This window comes from Lethenteron reissneri, chromosome 15 (assembly GCF_015708825.2).
Source record: "Lethenteron reissneri isolate LAM-NWPU_2019-01 chromosome 15, ASM1570882v1, whole genome shotgun sequence".
Taxonomy (NCBI): domain Eukaryota; kingdom Metazoa; phylum Chordata; class Hyperoartia; order Petromyzontiformes; family Petromyzontidae; genus Lethenteron; species Lethenteron reissneri.
The window spans coordinates 6046316-6067025 of NC_083793.1; the positions used below are offsets into that span (position 1 = coordinate 6046316).

The 20710-nt window shown below is 47.1% G+C and overlaps 1 protein-coding gene across 1 annotated transcript in view; it reads right to left on the minus strand.

The window, feature by feature from the left end:
* Positions 1 to 20710, minus strand: part of LOC133342630 (voltage-dependent calcium channel subunit alpha-2/delta-2-like) — a 111169-nt gene that overhangs the window by 20798 nt on the left and 69661 nt on the right. The window contains exons 17-30 of the mRNA XM_061551906.1: positions 19554 to 19619; positions 17880 to 17954; positions 15357 to 15431; positions 13751 to 13822; positions 10929 to 11000; positions 9748 to 9809; positions 9257 to 9333; positions 7772 to 7792; positions 6369 to 6435; positions 5324 to 5421; positions 4051 to 4141; positions 2867 to 2929; positions 2388 to 2486; positions 513 to 610 (exon numbers count right to left, since the gene is read on the minus strand). Of these exons, the coding sequence (XP_061407890.1) occupies positions 513 to 610; positions 2388 to 2486; positions 2867 to 2929; positions 4051 to 4141; positions 5324 to 5421; positions 6369 to 6435; positions 7772 to 7792; positions 9257 to 9333; positions 9748 to 9809; positions 10929 to 11000; positions 13751 to 13822; positions 15357 to 15431; positions 17880 to 17954; positions 19554 to 19619 (1036 nt within the window). The remainder of the gene's footprint in view (positions 1 to 512; positions 611 to 2387; positions 2487 to 2866; positions 2930 to 4050; positions 4142 to 5323; positions 5422 to 6368; positions 6436 to 7771; positions 7793 to 9256; positions 9334 to 9747; positions 9810 to 10928; positions 11001 to 13750; positions 13823 to 15356; positions 15432 to 17879; positions 17955 to 19553; positions 19620 to 20710) is intronic.

Genomic DNA, 20710 nt, shown 5'->3' on the forward strand with positions numbered 1-20710 from the left:
GCCTCCTCTTGCGAACGGGCGTCACGGGGGTCTTTAATGTCCACCACGAAGCAGACGGAGCGTATCTTTTAAAATCACCCGGATAAAAAGTCGCATCTTTCCAACTGCTTTTTTGTGTTTTAGTTTTGTTGTCCTCCCCCCCCCCCCCGCACCTCCGATTCGCACCGTTGTGCTACGTACGGTGCGAAGGAAGTTCAACATACATGCAAAGCTATTGCACACGCCGCAGGACTAACCAGGGCGGCCGCTGAATTCAAACCATGCAACCTCAAGTGGCGAACTCGCTACCGCTGGGGCCGTTGTGGGGGGGAGGGGGGGTGGCTTCGTCAGTCAAAGTGAAACACGCCCCGGGTCAAAAACACAGACGAGAGGGAGCAAGAGGCTCCTGCAGCGATAGCGCCGCGTTGAATCTGCCTGCATGCGTGCCGCCGCCAGGCAAAGCCCCCCCCCCCTCCCCTCCCCCCGAGATCCCCCTTTGTTTGAGTCGTCGAGTGCGGGGCGGAGGCGCGCACCTGCTGGCTTGAGCACCTTGCCGTCGATCTCCACCTCCACGGCTCTGCTGGCCAAGATGCTAATGTTGGAAGGGTCGTAACTGCCCCCTTTACCGACTAGTGGCAAAACGACAAGAGCGACAGCAGCAGCAACCGGTGAACAGAGGAGTTAAAACGTAAATATCATCCAGAAATACTGCGTTGCATGCATAATGTAACATTTGTCTACGACGGGTTTATTAACGCCGCACGGAGTGCGTGCTTGGCTTCAGATACCTGAAGTGGAGGTGACCTCTAAAACCAAATGTGACCGAGACAACAATTTCAGATTTCATAATTTCAAGTGTTTGTGTGTGCGCTAATTGCTATGTTAATTGCAGGATGGCACAGGTGGTGCATCTGCCAGTCATCTCAGTCAGTTAATCCATAACACATGGGTCTGTTCCGTGACCTCCTGCCTGCCAGAAAACCTTCCACTCCTCGCATGGCCTCATAGTGGCACCTAGCCTGGCACAAGTACTGCGGTGATATCACCATCACTCAGCAGTGAATCATAGCCGTTGGTTGTGATTTGGTTATGGCTATAGCTAAGAATTTCGTTAGATTACAATTTTTGTACGACTAACTCTATCTTTACCGGTACACTGAGAACAGTCCAATTAACATTTTCTAAATATTTGCAATATTTAAGGATATAATGTGCATTCGTATATTGCACGTATGTGACATAAGGATGGTTCTGATAATTAATGTGCAGGCTGTCAGTTCAGCTGTGTCTATTTTCAGCTCTGCACAAAAATCCCTTCCATCGATTCTGTCTGTCTGTTATCTGACTGCCTCAGGAGCCATGCCACCTTCACGATCTATTTCAGTTCCTCACCGCTAGAAATTCTCACGTAAATTAACCATCTCTAGTAATTATTTTAGTTTTTTTTAAACGTATAACACGAAAACCACCTCTGCCTCGGGTTCAGAATACATATTAGGAATATGCTTCAGATTTGTAGATCTGAATATGAAAGATATCAATGCTTTAAGTTTCAGAAAATATTCAGAAACAGGCGGACATGCCTCTATCAAGGAATAAAAGAGCACACATGCACAGGCAGACTTCAGTGAACACAATAAAAATGAGCATGACGTTCGAGCACAGTTATAATCTACTGATGAAAAAAAAAAACATTCTCCAGCATATAGCATATATAACAAGTATATCAAATGTGCTTCTTCCCGCAGCGCAAGATCAATTTATTGGCGTATGTTTAGAATTCTGTGGGATATAGGAGATACCCAAAGGGTGGCTCAGGGTCAGAGCACTGAGCCTGCATGCCCATGGGATCCTGGGTTCAAATCTAGGTAGCTACTTGTGATTAAGCCCAAGCTGACAAGTGTCGTGCGTTCGATGGCCTCAGCCTGGTCACCAATGACTGTACAAAACAGAAAAAAACTCATCGTGAAAATTGAGGCTTTCTGCTTCATTGGGCTAAATTTCAGCTCTCTGCAACACAACATATATTTAACCATAGCAGCGAGTGTAGGAAAGTTCAACCCATAATTGAGTGGTTAAACACGGTCGCTCGAAATGAATCTCAGAAGCAGTTCAATGCTATCTCCATCCACCCAGCTATTCTACGAGACGCAACGCGATCACTTTGTACGAGTACACTCACAGCTCAGGGAGAGTTATGAACGGATTCTTGGTCTTATGAAAATGCCCAACATTGGAATAAAATTTGGTCCAAAGACAACATATATTTTAATTTGGGAATTTCTCACGAATATTTCTGCAGCGCATGTAACAGCTGTGCCGGGTAAATCTAGGTCATGATCTGAACCCAGGATCTGAAGCGATGCTGGCCAATATTGCAGGTGGGCAGCGTTGGTGGCGCATACTAGGGAATCACGGGCTTGTAGACAAAGCCCTCATTGTCCAGGCTGCGCTTGTAGTAGCTGGCATTGTACGGCTCTGGTTCCTCGTCCCAGTCTTCAACCTCCCTGCAAACGCACACGTGCACAATCATGACGGAACTCCGCCGCCCAAACCTGCCGCGGTGAATATAGCGGCCTCGAGCAGCCGCTAGGGGCCACGCAAAACTACCGTCGTGCGGCATGCAGCAAACATTTGTGGCAACAAAACCAGTTTATACTGTGCATTTAATGCTCCCCCCCCCCCCGCCATCTCCGCCTTCACCAATCCGCAGTGGCCAACGAGGCAAGTTATGGTCGTACAACCCCCACGGGCCTGCGCATGGCGTGGGGGAGGCCCTCAACCAGCAAGCAGTGGATTGACAACAAGGGCTGCAAGCGTACGAAGCGAACGCCAGTGCCGAACGTTGCATGGAATCGGAGGGTAGGGGGGGAGGGTTAATACTCACTCGAGTGGATAAATGCGTGTGACACCCGAGTCGGTCGCGACAAAGAACGTCTTGATCCCGTGCCTGCGGAAATAAAAACGAATCTGAGTCACGGCTGCTGCCCATAGGCATCATTCGGCACGCGTGGCCCCCTGGAGCGGCAGGCGGCCTTTACTCTTGACGGTGGGAACACCGATGCGCTGGCCGCGGGAGAGGTGCAGGACCCAGGGGGTGGGGGAAACGTTTTCCCGATGGGGGGGAGGGGGCAGCGGCAGAGAATATAGACGTTCAAAACTGTATCTTTGGCAGGCCGCGCATTACAAACCTTGGTGCTGTCCGATAATAAAACAAATCGTGCGGAAAAGTTAAGTGCGTGTCAACAAGTAGAAAGCCCCTTGCAAATGACCCTCCTGAAAAGAAAGTCTTCATGCTCAAGTGATGCATTCTTGGATATTTAAATGGCATCATTATTTGATTATACATCACCGAATGTGCCAAGTACTGTCAGTGGCTTAGCTCTAAGGTAAGGGGGTGAGGAACCTTTACCCGACCTGATTCAGAGGTGAATAGGACTTTCAGACATCTTCGGAAGGTGGCCGCACAAGAACACTCCCTTGGCAGTGATAGAAGTTACGGAGCGCGTGGAAATTGTGAACACCATTACCAGATTAAATTTCATACGTAGGCTTGCACCACCAATATTGCGATTCACAATTGAGTTTATTTTGCTTTCGGTCGTGTAAATAACGTGCATTTCGGAAACCGTCCTCCACTCAGCACAACCAATTCATAAAAAGTGTTTCCAGGTTGGAAATGTCCCACTCTAGTTCCAGATTGATGCTTGCAGTGATGAAGGGAGATACCATCTGTGGGTCATTTCGTAGTTGGGGGCAGCCTCATGCGGCCAAGGTTCGTTGGAGTTAAACTCACGGGCCGAAGGTTCCCAACTCCTGATATGTAGAATGTTTTGTTGTGCCCATCTATAGAATGTGTAGCGGGGTGAATATATAGCATCTACAGTGGTGTACATTTACAATGTATAATGGTGTGTGTGTATATATATATAACATGTGAGAACTAACACAATCTACATTGAGCAAATCTAGAGAATCTACAGTGATGAATTTAGGTAACATACAGTGGTGTGAATCTATAGAATGTGCCGTACATTCTTTATTCCTTGTGTAGAACAAGTAAATACGTACGTGCTCTTGTTCAGGTCCTGCCATGCCTCCTTCGCCAACCTGTTGGTGATTTCTACATCCAGGAGGAGGTTATAAATCCACTCCTTTTCACCTGTAAAATAAACCAATAAACACCGCAAACCCATTAACCTTGATTCGTAGCATACAGCTGTGCAGTATTTGCTAGTGGTCTACAGGGCCAAACAAAGCAATCCTAGACCCATGGATTGCCATTTTGGATTTTGTGTCTTAACAATTTGCATTGATCCCTAAACACACAAAACAGCAGGCATTTAGCGATTAACTGATTAAAATAGATTATTAAGCTCGAGATGGTTGGCATTGAACCGTGCGTGCAAGAATCGATCTGATTTTTTGCAACGGTGGGACTGACAAATGTCCAAGATGATTGAAAATGATATGCGGTCACATTTAGGCTCACGAAGAAAAGAATGTGAACGAGATGGTATAAATGAGGCAAAAAATTGTCGGTTATCGAATCAAATGGTGATCCCCAAGTCACGACTTTATCCAACCACTGATGGGGGGGCGATTCGATCCAGACATTAGTATCGTCGGGAATATGATAAGGTAAGTTCTGTTTTCTTCGACGTATAAATAAATAATTTGCGTACAGGGATGATGGAAGTAAGAGCATTTTCAGAACACGATTTAAGGAAACACCATTGCGATGCTACATTTAAACAGCAATACTTCGCCATCGTGAGCAGGTTATCCTTCTACGTGAGCGACAAAGATAATACAATTTTGGTGCGTGTATTTATCATCCCTTTTTACATGAAGCTCACCGTGTACATTAAACATTTTCACGAATTTACCTTTTTTGCGAGAAGGCAGCCTGCCCTATGGACAGGGTTACCCGACACATAATAACGCTCACCTGGTACTCGTCACACATTCACTAATCGCCACTCTCAGACATGAACACTCCCCCCGGGCACACACTCGCACGCATGGCACTCACCAAACACTCACGCCCACCAACTACTCACACTTCACCACTCACCAAACACTCACCAAACACTCACGCCCACCAACTACTCACACTTCACCACTCACCAAACACTCACGCCCACCAACTACTCACACTTCACCACTCACCAAACACTCACGCCCACCAACTACTCACACTTCACCACTCACGCGAGCACTCACCACACACTCAGCGATGACAGGACAACACACCTGGGAGTGTTCAATGCTCATCAAAAAACGAACAGGGGCAATGCAACGTATTATTATTTTTGCCATACTTAACAACGTAACGACTCACAGTTGGGTGCATCTGGCGATTTGTTATCTATCTCGTCGATGAAGTTGAGGAGGAACTCAGTGTTGTTTCTCACTATTTTCATATTTTTGCAGTACTTCCTGCAGACAAGAGGGAAGAGCACAGAGGTGAGGTGGGTGCAGGGTAAACCGACGGACCGACAGCTCCAAATTAAAGAGCGCGAAACAAGTGGCCACTGTCCATGTGCGCTCTGCTGCGTGCCCCCCCCCCCCCCCCGCCATTAAACATTAGCAATTGTGAGCCTCTTACAGTGGTTGGAGAGGTTATTGAGGGAATCACAACGCACGTGGCTTGGCGTACCCACACACACACAACACATAAAAAATGGCGCGGCGAGATTATTTTGACCACGAGTTTTTGACAATTATTCTGGACAACGTCAACCACAACAAGTGCAGCAGCAGCAGCAGACAAACAGCAAATTCATCTTATAAGTCTGAATTAGTCTCGTTGATATAAAAATAAATCACGCTGGGAAATGTAGGAAAACACAACACATCGACGAGGACTGGCGGTGTTTGAGGCGGAAGGACACTCGCCAAGTCACGAGTGGACTTCAAAGTTTGACGTTCACCCTCAAAGGCCGACGCAAACGCGGACACATCGCCATCGGCATGCAGCGTCACCCCCACCCCCCCGACGTCGAGCGACCGTGGCAGCAGCAGCATGCAAGCGTCGGTGCCCACACCGCACGGCGACAGGTCGAGCAGCACAAGGCGTTGCACGTCACATCACACAAACACGGCGCATGCTTTACACGCCCCTCCCCCAACGCGCCCCCCCCCCCCCCCCGTCCTCCCACCCACCAAAAAAATCACAACAAGACGTTCACGCATGCAGTCACGAGTAAAGCCTCCCCCCCGCCCCGACCCTCTGCAAGCATGGCGTTTGAAAACAAACAAAAATCATGGTCCGCAACGGATCGAGGAAGGCGCAAGGATCATTTATGGAGGCATTCGAGAGAGAACAACCCAACACGGCATGCCACACATGGCGATGAGAGGGAGAAAAACACACACGTGGCTACCTGGGGGCTATGAATACATGTCCCCTGGTTTCAGAGTGGGAAGATGGAGGTAACATGGACGAAAAATCTGCAATAAAAAGGAACAGCATCCAAGGAACAACCATCAAGGACTGCAGAATGGTAGGGGGCTGATGCGGTGGACAGGGAATAGCCATTCTTCAAATCCGTAAACCGGCACTCTATTTTAAGCTGCATCAAGGAGCTGCTGTTGCACGTACCGTATTATACATTTTACAGCGCGCCAGCAAAGGAATGTAAATTTTAGCAACGCTTTACGAGATAACTTGTATATGCTCTACAACTGAGTTTTTAAACAAGGACCACCCCCCTCCCTCGTGGTCTCTCTCCGTGTTTAAGAGGCACTCATCAAGGGGAGCAGTGCTTCATCACGAAGCCTGGTGCCTCCGCGTTCCAAACACGGCTCTGTCCATTTGCGAGTCTCCTCTTAGTCTGTGTGAGCGCACACACCGCAGTGCTGACACAGACACATTTGACAAGATGCTGCTATCATTATGAATGTAAATGCCCGTGTATCTGCATGAGTTGCCGCCGACCCGAGTTTGATTCACGGCCACGGTTAATATTAGCGGGGATATCTGAACCGTTCCTGGACTCCCCCCCCCCCCCCCCCCAGCTGCTTCATCAATCCGCACCGACCAGCGGAGTGAAGCATGGTCAAACAACCTCCCATGGCTGATACAGGATGGGCCGGGCCTTAATCCAGCAGTGCATTGACAGAGGGCTGGATTACTATTACAATTTACGCAAAAATTGAAATCAAACGAGGCAACTTTCACGGCTTTAACTTACACACATTCCGCATGACGTCTCGAATGGCTAAACAACAGAGAATGGTTTTTACAAGATGTCGCATTAATCGCGACCTCGTAACGTGAACAGGATCATGACAAGGCGTTTTAGGATAATGAGACACGTACTCTGACTTGCCAACTGAACGGGGCAATGATGGGGATGGAGGGGGGGTGGGTATAGGGAAGGGGAATGGGTGGTGGTGGGTGGTGTGGGTAGGTGGGTGGTGTGGCTCGGGGGAGGGGGGAGGGGGGGAGGGGTTAGGGGACGCATTGCCGAAACGACGGTACCGTCGTTAGCGTTCGGCGCTGCCCTCCACCCGAGACTTACGGCACAGGGGTTCGGAGAACGAGACGAAATATGCACAGACGCCGCGTTGTAACTCGATGTGGGAAGAGAGAGAATACTGGGAGAGGTCAGTCGTGGACATATTTCGGGGAAAACACGCTACCGCTCGCTCTGGGAGGGTGACATAGGAGGGGCAGTAACAGCGAGGGTGGATGGGCAAGCAGGCTGGGAAGAGGGCAGTAGGAAAGGCACCAAATGTACAGGTTCGGGAAGACAGGGTGGGGGACTAATAGTCAAATACTTGCCCTTATTTTTGTTCAGATTGGCTGTACGAGTCCATCAGAGAGAGAGAGAGAAAGCAGAAAAGGGTTGGGAGGGGATGGGTTACAAACAATATTTTATTCAATTACGACTTGAATAAAAATATTGTGTGTGCATCATACCGCAAATACTCGCCACCAACAAACACAGTGAGTTCAGACCAGTCAGAGCCCTGCGCTTTTGGCTTGCACAGGGCCAGAAGAACAAAAGGTAAAATAAAATAACTAAATAAGTAACGAATAAAAGGGTGCAAGCTTAGAAGCAATGATTCCAAAGCTGCATCTCGCTACCGACGCTTGCAAGGTACACTACGTGACAGTGAGGCCCTATCCGAGTGTTGACAAGCTAGGTCGGGCAATGAAAGTTATTTTCCGCAAGGTAATTTTTACACATCTAACCAAGATGCAGAATGATGGGGAGAAATCTATGAGATTGTTACGTGCGCTACAAACATCTGAAAACGACAGTTTTTTTTTTAAGATCACATAAAAACAAACGATGCCTGCGATGCTTTCTATATGCCTGTAATCCAATTGTTTATTGTAAAAGGTAGCTATTTCCCAGAATCATGAGGGTCACTAATTACATTGGGAGATAATTTTATCAGATTTAAAATCCAATCTCAGCCAAGAGTTTTTTTTGCATCAACAGTCTAAAGTTAATCCATTATTTGAATAATGTGGCACAGACTTGCTACTGTTCAGCCATCTCTGCAGAATATAAAACAATATCACCCTGGGAACACAGCGCCAGCATTTAGAGTTATTCCCAATCAATGGACAGCATACGCATACTTTAGTTGCTTCCTCCACAGCTAGACAAAGATGTGCAAAAATGGCAGTAATCGCTCTACTGCTGTGACGTCAAAGGAAAAAGGGGAATGGAAATAAAGAAAAAAAAAATTGAACACTAAGTAAAAACAACATGGCCATTATTTTAAGTGTAAACATGTTGGAAAATGTATTCTAATCATTTTTTTTTTCCGTTCACCTCTCCTTAGCGCGATTAATAGTGCATGTTCAAAACCTGTTTGTTTACGCATCACCGGCTGATACAAACATTAAACACTCTGACTCGCACGCTGCTCGTGTTGGTTACGTCTTGCAAAGGTCTACTCATTTTTCATCCGACAGCATTTAGTAAATCACGTCAGTGGCTCGTTTAAATCCAACGCACATGAATAAATAACAACACGCATTTAAAAAAAAGAAAATCACCGCTTTGGAATCATTTGTTGTGACATCATTTAACAGAAAGAGGACAGCCGTTTTCCAAATATAGATAATATAGGAAATTGAATAAAGTTGGAAATAAAGGCATAAGGTCAACGCAACAATGAAAACATTTACTATCTTGCAGAAAGAGGAGTCCGTGGACGTGCCGCTGTTGGGAACCGCATGTCGCCTACAAAGACAGCAGGGTCACGCGACAGAGGGTGTGTGCGCGGGTGGCTCTGCTGTGCGCCTTACACTTGGCTTGCGTGATATCGTCACTCAGCCGGGCCTTGATGCGGTAGAGACTGTACGAGGGCATCACCAAGGCCAGGCTGCGGGCACACAGAGGGGGGAGGGGGGGGACAGGGCAGCCAGAGCGCGCCACTCACCGACGACACACTGCATATGTTGAACGTCTTTTGCACCGTTCACGTTGATTCGCAGTTTCGTTAAAAAAGCAGATACTCTAAACAAAGCCGATGTGATTTCCCTGCTCAAAAGGTCCACATTCCTAGAGCGGGTCCAACCGTGTTGACTTCGCCACTAAGTGGTAATCATATTATTAACCCCAGGAGAATGATGGGGCTGAGTCAAGCCCCAACCGGGAGTTTTAACCTGCAACCTTCCGATTGTGCTGCTAACTACCACCGAGCCAACAGGCCGGGTAAGACCCCAACATCAACGTGCTCATCATCAACGGCTGCGCAGTTTCCCAGTGGGGTATTTTGATTAAAAAGAAGGGGTACCTGTAGTCTGTCTCCCGCACTCGCTTCCACGTGTACGTCCTCAAACCTTTATCCACGTATCTCTGTAAAAGAACCGGGGGTCACGTTAAGGCCTTCTGTTGCACACAGGAACTGGCCTTTGCTTTGATGTGCACAGTACTCGAGACAGATAATTCACGCTCATACCCATTCCCACAGAGGATTCAAAAAAACTCTTTGTTAAGCTTCTGGATAAGAAACATAGACAAATCGATGGTTTAATCATTGGAATGTATCCTTCATGCCACTGCTCCACCCATAACAACAATTCAAGATATTAAATCATCTATATAAAAGGATCTGTAGATAACGTACGTAAGAAGTAATGCGGCCTTCGCAATTGCTTGCTCACGCCGCTGCCAGCGGGATAACATCCATGACGGCGAGCTCTGGAGGGTATTTTGGCCTACTCTTCCTCATTGACCAAAGGCGTTGGAAGGAGTGGGCGTACTCACACTCTAGCCCCACAGCACGTGGCCGAACGATCAACCAGCCGTGACGTACCCACGAATATTGCTAAAGTGGACAGAGGTGGCAGCATTAAAAAAAAAAAACTCGTACCTTTGTTTCAACTGTCACGCCGAGCATAAATCGGGGGGAAAGGGGTGGAAATTCAATTGGATGTAGAAGGTTGGAGAGGCACGGAAATTTAGGAATATTATTAAGGGAAGTGACTTGTCAATGGCAGAGGACAGAAGGATAAAAAAAATAGTAAATATTTATTTAAATAATTATTCACTATTTTTTTATTTTACCAGGTAAGGCCCACACTGAGCTCTGTAGCTCTTTTTCACAAGCAACCTGGCCATCACAAATGATAGCTCAACGAAGTGGCTCTTAACGTGGAAATTCATAGCAGCCGCATATACTCTACTAAACGCCCGTTTCTAAACGCGGAGGGGAAAGAAAAAAAAAACCTGACGATTACGACGACGTTGAAAATGCTAAAGACGACGGTGATGTTGACGACGGTTGGGGTAACGCACGCGGTTCCGCGGAGCGGTGCACAATGAAGGAGCGAGCGTACACGCGTTTTTAGGTCTGGATCTAAAGAAAGGAATGGGATCGGTAGAGTGGACGATGACCAATGGGAGGGAATTCTGAATGACGGGGTGGGGTTGGGGGGGGGGAGCAAAAGTGAGGGAGAAAAAAAATCATCTTGCCTCATCCAATGACTTGATTAGCGTTTCAAACGTCTTTGTGCCAGACTCTCCTTTGATCATGAGCTCTCTAATCTGAAAAGAAAAAAAAGACAAAACAGACCGATGCACATCGTCAAAGCTGCGAATCAAAGGTGTCCCTGAGAATGGTGATCGATGCGCCTCTGCTCATGGATTCACTCGAGTTGGCGTTGTTCCATCGCTTCCCTACAATTCGTTTAGATCACAGTGTTGAGTCTATGGGCAGTGTTGAGTCTATGGGCAGTGTTGAGTCTATGGGCAGTGTTGAGTCTATGGGCAGTGTTGAGTCTATGGGCAGTGTTGAGTCTATGGGCAGTGTTGAGTCTATTGGCAGTGCTGAGTCTATGGGGCAGTGCTGAGTCTATGGGCAGTGTTGAGTCTATGGGCAGTGTTGAGTCTATGGACAGTGTTGAGTCTATGGGCAGTGCTGAGTCTATGGGGATAGTTGAGTCTATGAGCAGTGTTGAGTTTATAGGCAGTGTTAAGTCTATGGGGAGTGCTGAGTCTATGGGCAGTGTTGAGTCTATGGGCAGTGTTAAGTCTATGGGTAGTGTTGAGTCTATGGGCAGTGTTGAGTCTATGGGCAGTGTTGAGTCTATGGGCAGTGTTGAATCTATGAGCAGTGTTGAGTCTATGGGCAGTGTTGAGTCTATGGGCAGTGTTGAGTCTATGGGCAGTGTTGAATCTATGGGCAGTGTTGAGTCTATGGGCAGTGTTGAATCTATGGGCAGTGTTGAGTCTATGGGCAGTGTTGAATATATGGGGAGTGTTGAGTCTATGGGCAGTGTTGAGTCTATGGGCAGTGTTAAAATAATCATCATAATCATTATCGTGAACTTGACACGGAGACGCCTTCAACGTTAAGGACTCGCCGTTCGACTAGATTAACAAATGCATACCGTGTTCAACAGCCTCATTTCATGACGGAACACTTCTCTCCCCTCACACTCCTTCCCACAGTCTCTTTTTTCAACTTTCCCAATCTTACTCGATTCAAATAAAACACTTTCGTTCTCATCTGCTGTACGATCGTTATTACTCTCTTCGGCTGGCTGCTTTGCATCATGGGTCCTCCTTGAGCCTGTTCTCAGCAATTGTGATAAAAAAAATCATCATAATCAATTAACAGCTTACCCATGGTGCCAGTGAAAGAGGCAGAGAGAAAGGAACGTACCCCCAAGTCATCATTATGCAGGAGTTGGCTTTTAAACATATCAAAGACACTCACTAATTGACAGCCAGTAAGATCCGTCAGTCCGCGGCATTGGGTACGCGATGTACTTGCACACGTGATTCGCAGGAGCCACGTGTGATTGGCCAAACACTTTCACAGACAGTACTCCCATAATTGAAGCCAAGATACCTAATTTCCATCAAAACTGTCAACCAGGCTTTGCTAACCAAGGAACAACTCAGGAACAACCGCATGATAAGGCCTTGATCCACACACTCAATATATAAAATGGCTCCATGGTGTTAGGCTCTGTTGCTCCATCGCTGCTCACGCTTGCTCCTTGGCAGATGGTGATGGTCTGGATGTATGTTGAACTTCTTATGCACTGCACGTAGCCAACCGTGCTAATTGGAGGTGCGGTGTTGAGTCTATGGGCAGTGTTGAGTCTATGGGCAGTGTTGAGTCTATGGGTAGTGTTGAGTCTATGGGTAGTGTTGAGTCTATGGGCAGTGTTAAGTCTATGGTTGATATCGATCATCAGGGATAGATGTGATGATGTTGAGTCTATGGGCAGTGTTAAGTCTATGGGTAGTGTTGAGTCTCCTGGTTATGACTGCGGCGTGTGTTAACCAGTGCACGTTCACCATTACGTGACGTCATTTTACTCAATGTGAATCTGTAAAGCCATCGTCACCTCCCCCTCGGACCCCCCCCCCCTGAAAAGAAGCCATCAGACTCATTGTGGCTTTCCTGGGTAAAATAAGCACATAAGAGAAACATACAGTGAGCTGATGTTTCAGGCAACAACTCTGTCATACATGCACAATTTATTTTACTTTCTCAAGATTTATTTGATGATCGATGTCAACCAACAGAAAACTGATTATTAAGTCAATTCCAATCGGTTGTTTTTGTTTTCAACTTCATTAATATGTTCATAATATAACTTTTGTTGGGTTAGATCGCATAAATATAAATGTGTTGTTAAACCCGCCATCACCCGACACAGCCAATTAGTAAGGTTCGTCACGTAAACAGAACATGCCAATGAGTCACTATTACAGCACACCGGTGTGTTGGAGAGCCAGGCCACAACATTTATAATCTGAGTATGACGTTTCAAAAGTAATTACAATTAGCTTCATCAGGCAGACACCCAGATTTGTGGAAAAATCCTCCTCTTTCCTTCCTTGAATAGAGGGATAGATGTGATGACGTCACTTGTGAGCCCTTCATGTGCGAAGGGGGGGGGGGATTAATGAATGCATATAAATTCCAATGGGTATCCATTACCGGTTGGATTATTCATATGGTAATCAACATAGATTATACGCATTTATTAATATGTCCTAGGTTTCCCAGGGAACCCAACGAGTAATAATGTCCAACTGTTAAGTCGGTCACCCTTTCCGCTCTCTCTCTGCTCTGAAGAAGAACAACAGCGGGACAAACCACCAGCAGTGCTGCTCCTGGAATGGCTCGGCACGGCTTGGGCGCGCGTATCGACGGTCATGGAAACGCAGCATAAAGGAACCACATTTGGGGGGGGAGTATAGTTGGGGGGCAAGCAGTTTTTGATGGGCCAACTCGGAGCACCGGAAGTTAGGAAAAATCGTCGCGCGTTTTTTACCTCCACTTTGATGTCATTCTCCAGCTCGGCGTCCAGGAAGTCGAGCGTCACTGGCTCAGAAAAGCTCGCGAGCTTGAGTCGAGGGGGACAAACGAGAACGTGCGTTAAAAAAAAAACGTCCAGTAGCTTGCGAGGAGTGTCCATCTCCCGATCCTTGTTCCAATAACACGATCTGCTCAAGCAGGCCAACTGGGGTGGAACAACCAGGCCGGATGGATGAGCAGCCACTTCCACCAATTTTTTTGTAATCGCATTTAGGATCGAAGCTTTTTGCGAGTCGTGCGATTGCTCACTCAAGCCACTGCTGGCAGGAGGGCCTCCCCCTTCAGGGAGCTCTAGTGAGCACCTCTATATCGTTTGGATTTTGGCCTACTCTTCCACGCTGACCAGACGTCATCATCGCACTCCACTGCAAGTGACGTGCCGATCGAGTAACGGCAGTGAACCCGTATATACTGCTGGGAATGAAAAATGTCGCCCTTTGTTCAACTTCTGCATCGGAAGATTGCAACCAGCAGCCTCTGGATTGCGAGTCCAGTGTGCTGACCGTGGCACCACGTGGGCAGCATTCCACTTTCGAATTGCTGTAATCAAATCGGCAAGGAATGTTGCAAAAACTTCAAGCCACTTGCTTTGGAGCAGTGGTTCTTAACATGGGCTGAATGCATCCCCTGGGGGTGCGAGATGCCCATTCTGGGGGTGCGAGACATGGCCACATTTTTTTAGAAGGTAAATCATCGAAACACAAATTAAGCATGGGCACGTAAGCACAACTACTTTGTTTCACCAAACCCACGTATTTATTCACATTGTACATTTTTTTACGATTGAGAACCAAAGGGGGTGTAAGTCTGCAGTCAAGGTTAAGAACCCTTAGGCTATGTTAAATGAACAGTGCAGTCTCCTGTCATTAACAACACTCGTCTGGTCAATGTAGATTGAAAACAACGAATGTAATACAAATGCCGATTGCACTTTTTGTTTTCAAAATAAGCCTTGCCAAGTGGGATTTTTACTGGAATCAACGCGTTGTTAAATCCAGAGCACAACCGAGGCAATTCAAATTAAACTCTGTTACTTTGTAAACCACATCTGACCGATGACTTTGTTCCAGGAAATAATTAAACAAATCCCCGTGCACGAACCACTAAATAGCACTGGGAAACAGTTGAAGCAGCAAAGAGAAAGCGTTATGCAATAACATTTTAAATAAACACCAAAGCAATGGTGCTTTGCTTTTGTTTAAATAGGGTTAAACAGAGTAGTGCACCACCGAACTAACCGGTGCAAAAATATATAATTACACACTCTATTATAAATCGGGAAAACACGAACTCACAGCCACAACATGATTTATTTTTTTAAACAAATATAGAAAGTATACAGATTTTTTTCTCTTTGCACAGCATTTCAAATTGTTTACGTTCATGAGTATTCATGTGATGGGTTCTTAGGGTGGCAGATTTGTGGCAGAAAGGCCCCACGCGTTTAAGCAAAAACAAAATTGACTTAATGCTAGTGATGGCAATAGTGGTTCACAGTAGATGGGTTTTCAGCCAAGCGTCGGTAATTAAACACTGTGATCATGTCATGTGCGAATGAATACCTTGGGCAGCAAGTTGGGGTGCAGAAACACGTATCCGTTGGGATCGATAGCAAAGAAGTACCCATTTGCGCCGAGCTGCAACGCAAAATACCCACACAATACACCCATCTGTCAAAATAATCATCAGCATTACCAGCATCGCCGTCATTATCGTGATCAACTTTGCTGCTATTCTGGCCCAGAGGAGACTCTTTCTGCCGAGTAAGCAGGTGTTCTCACCGCACGAAGAAGTCACAATGGGGCCATCCGATAATTCAGCAGTTGTTGGTATTTGTCCAAGTTGTGCCCAAAGCTGCTGGTGAAATTAATCAACGCTATAACGGCACGGTTGTTCACACCCTCCCGAATCAGCAGCCAGTGTATTCTTTCGTAGGGATTCTCGTGCGCATTCAAAGTAGAGATTCCTAACAGCAGTCTCCAGAGATAGTCCATGAAACACGAAAGTCTAGCCAACTCGGCAAACACTGCCAAACGTGTTCACCAAACACACGTGAACGTGAGAGAAAAAAAGATAGCTTTCACCAAGGAATTTTAAATCTCGACATTAATTCTGTGCTGTTGCGGTGGGTCTTGGGTTTTGAAATTCATGAATAATAAGCTCACAAATTCTGGACCAGTCAACGGAAAGCACATGTTAAAACGAATGCTGTTGAAAAACGTTGTTATAGAAGACCCATGGTCTGAAAGCCGAGCATTTTATTGTGTTATTACGCAGTGAGGCATTATCTTTTCTGTTGAACTTAATAAACAGAAGGCAGTTGTCTTAAAGCCCCTGAGGAACAAGACAGCAGGAGGCAATGGCGGCTGGCCATAACTGCACTGACAGTTTCCATGCGTCTCATTGTCCCTGTTCCTCTGATGAGCGTACATTGTGTCCTGCTCTTCCAAATCGCACCTCGGATTCGCACGGTTGCCTACGCAGGAAAGCAGGTTCAACATATCTAAATATGTTATCATCATATAATATGGCCACAACTTTGACCCTTTTGAGTTGGTGGTTAACATCAAGGCTGTGTGCGTTATACACGCAGTGTGGTGATGTCAGGCGACAGCCAAGGCATGATTTGGAGGACCAAGCAAATTCACATTCGTGCCTTTCGTCGCCTAGAAATTCTCTTTTTGCCTGTACTATTACTCTGCTACACACTCTTCCGTCGTTTATTAAAAAACGTGTGAGGATATGAGACGGATCCGTGCATATGTGTAACAACTCCGATGACAAAGTAATAAGAAGAGCCACTTTTATTGAAAGACTTCTAAAATAAGGAACCCAACTAAAGACCTCCATAAAAAGGGACCCGAAGCTTCGTTCTTGTCTTCCCTGCTTGTACCTTCATCCGAGCGTCCCCACTCCTCGTGCTCTCCCCTTATATACCCCCTTAGCCCCCTTACTCGAACCTTCTTGTCTTTGTTTTCTACCTTTATACAATCCCTGTCCGTTCCCTCTAACGGATCCTTTCTGTTTTCCCGTTTTCTCGTTTAACCCTTATTCTCCAATCCCTTTAAAAGTCTGCCTCCTGACCAATCACCATGGAGGCCTCTTTCTTCTAATCATACACCTTTGTTTATTTGTAAATAGCAGTTAGGCTGCATATGGCGGCTTGAGGTCATTTTTCGGTCATTACACACATGCATTACACACATGCATGAATCATGTCACAACCCACATGGCTGGCGCACATCCAGTTTTGCACAATTTCACTGTTTGGCCCCTGATGGTCCCCACGGTGTGTTCCACGCAGTGCCTTTGGCCCAAATCATCAAAGTGACCAACAACATTTGATTGAAATGTCAAAAAAAAATTCCCCCCTCCACGTTTGTTTGCATCCGTATGCAAAACACTTCCGATGATCCATAACGGGAGAACTTCTCCACAAATGTGGCTGTCGCCTGATGATGCTAGTTGTAATTACTGGCGAAACGTCGTACTCGAATTGTAAATGTTGTGGGTTTACTTTCCAACACACCGGCCTGCTGTACTAGTAATTGGCAACGTTCTGTTTACGTGACAAACCCCTCGATGTTCACGTGACCTTCGAGCCAAGGTCACAAGACGTTTCGGTGACAACGAGAGACGTGAAACTCGACCGACGGTCGGATCGAATTGCGCACCGAGATCTCGCATTGATTACCAGTGAATAGTTACATGCCTAAGGGTTTGATCAAGAGTCAAGTTTGCTTTAACACGTAGGCTTTCGCCACCAATATCATCCATAATAAGTTTTTTTTGGTTAGAGCGCTTAAATATATAAATGACCCTTGACCCTTACTTGTTGGCTGCATCGGGTGGTGGCGGGTTTAATTACTCATTTATATTCACGCGATCTAACCCAAAAAACCTTTGCTATGGATAATATTGGTCGCGAAAGCCTACATGTCAAACTGACTTCCAATTATTCCAACGTTGACACATGTAGCATACCCGCTGCTGCTCAGCACAGATTACAAGTGGCATTACAGAAGTTCGAGCAGATTAACGCGCAGGCAACCGAAGCTGCAGCAAGCGGACGACTCGCGACTTACAATGTACTCCTTGGTGAGTCTCTTTACATCCTCCAGAGACACGTCGACACCCATCACACCTAGGATCAGCTGATTCTGGAAACCACAGGGAACGAATTAGCAAGAGGCGCTGACCACTAAAACCACGAGCACGATAAGATACACGCACGCGTTTTTAAATGCTTGTCAACGTCGGTGCAAAGTGTGAACGCATTAGTTCTGTCTGGCCGTCTGTCGTTGTCGTGAGCCACGACAACTCTCATGACAATGATCTGATATAAATAACAAATTAATTGAAAGTAAACACATTCCTGCGGAGGGAGCTGGTAGGAACGTTGGGTTGCTCGGTCAATGGCCAGGGTCAACGGCGGCGTGGTGTATTCCGCAAATATGGCTGACTGCGAGGGCGGGCACAAGCCGGCGTGAGTAGGTTAAACGTTGAGTTTTATAAGGGCACCACGGGGTGACCAGCCCCTCCCCACCCAGCCCCACCCCTCCCACCCCCCACCCAGCCCCTCCCCACCCAGCCCCTCCCCACCCAGCCCCACCCTCCCCTCCCAGCCCCTCCCCACCCTCCCCTCCCAACCCTCCCCACCCAGCCCCACCTCTTCCATTTTTGGATGCACGACGGACGGACGGACACAATAATCCCCTGTAGGCTGGTGGAACCAGGTGGTTCCTACCAGTATCAAGGACTTAGAACGTACGCGAGTGGCGCCTCCGTGTGAAGGACCGTGGGTCATTGCCCCAAAACGTCGCCGACTAATTATTTTCAACGCGTTATTTTAATGACACGGAATGTGTTCGCTTGTTCTTGTGATTTGTGCTCGTGCGCCACTGCCAATGCAGAATCCGAATATTTATTGAGACTGGCGGAGGAATCTGATGAACTGCGAAGCTCTTTTTCACAGATGTCCAGCAGGGGGGTGGGGGGTCAGCAAGTTACAACCAAAAAAACTAAACAAATAAAGAAGCAGCAGCACCATTCATATAGTGTGTACAGTAAAACCTTGGATTGCGAGTAATTTGGTCTGCGAGCGTTTTGCAAGACAAGCATTTTTTTTTAGTAAATATTAATTTTATAAACGAGTGAGGTCTTGCAATACGAGTAGTACGTGTCTACGCTTTGTCTGCCGAGCATCACGTGATCACAACTGATATACGAGTGCTTTGGATTACAAACACGTTTCCGGAACGAATAATGCTCGCAATCCAAGGTTTTACTGTACCCACAGTGGTACCAGTGTCTGACCCCACATCAGAGGCGAGACGCTCTTAACCCTTTCCCGGAAGAAATGTTTTAATAACTTGATTGGTACACCGAAGCTAACACAAAGGCCATGAGGGAGGATGTGTGGCACAGTTTGGCGCCAGCTACCGTAGAATGCGGTCGTGTCGCTACAGTTCTCTGCTGTAAGTGCAATGTTTTTTAAAACAACGGGGCAACTACGCCTCTCTAAATAAAATCAATGCCGAAAACGCTTGCGCGTTCCGAGATCCAGCGGTGAACTGGACACCCACCCTGCAACTCGCAGATGTCTCGGAACGGGAAAGGGTCAACAACGTTTTACAGTTGCCACAACGCTTCCGTGACTCCCTGCTCTGACAAGGCTAGAGAGGTGCTGCCTCTCTAAGTTCACACAGGCTGCGCGCTCAGCTACCGCCGCCACATCCCGAGCCGACGTCTCCTCTCACCTGTTTGTCCCCCTGCATGCTTGTGTTGAACACCGGCATCGTACCTGTGATGACCAGACCCAGCCCCTGTTGAAATAATAGACATGTTCACGTGACCGCAATCTATGTCCATGAACACGCACGGCCCTTTCGCCAATCCACTGCCGGACAGGGGCATACCCATGCCACGCCAGGTCGTGGTGGCGCACGTCTGTAATCCAGAACTGTGGAGTTCAGCAAGGGTTGGTGGATCATCGCACAGACATCGAGAAACTGCCTTCGCGTTGGCGTCAATATGCAATATTCTGGGCTTTCCAGGAGAAGGCAGGACAGCCAATGCATGTTCCCTCCATGCACGTGTGTGTTGGCCAAAGTGCCGAGATGTTAACTACCTTGCCAGGGAAACGGGAGGTCGTGGGTACGATCCCAACCCTGATGCAAATATATTTGGAGTTGGCATGTCTCTCTCCCCGTGGTCGCCTTAATTTTTCTTCGGATCCTCTGCTTATTTCCTCCACACTTAGAAACATGCGTTTAAGAGTATTTGGCTGCTATAAATTCTACATGATAAGCCACTTCTTTGAGCTATAATTTGTGGTCAGGTTGCTTCTAAAAAAGAGCTACATAGCTCAGTGGGCCTTAGCCTGCTAAAATAAAATAAATTGCTTAGTGACAATAGTTTTTAACAATCGGTCCGTTTTAAGAGAGAGAGAGAGCAAACAATCTCTTGCAGCATCAACATTGATTCCGGTGACGGCACCGCTAATGTAATATCCGCCTTGGAGAATGAAATAAACACATTACAAGTCCGGGATAACGCAGGCGTGTCGTTAAACCTGCCACCACCCGTGCGGCCGCTTTATACAACAGCCTCTCAAACCGTGTGCACGTGGAGCGTGAATGATAATGCACCCCGTGGCTCTGCACTGAGAAGACGCGCATTAGGAAATGCCATCAGCGTGTTCGGCACCTAGGGACCCACGTCATTGGACTCAATGCTGCGATGCAGTTGTCACATCGCGGCTTTAATGCCGCGTCTCTCCTCCCGTGCCGCATTAGGCCCGCAAGCAGCCCCCGAGGCTTCATCCGTTACAAAAACCGAGCTATCACACGTGACGTCTTATCGCGCTGGAAGTAAACGTGGCAAGCCACGCGGCGATTCGTAAATTTTAAATAAA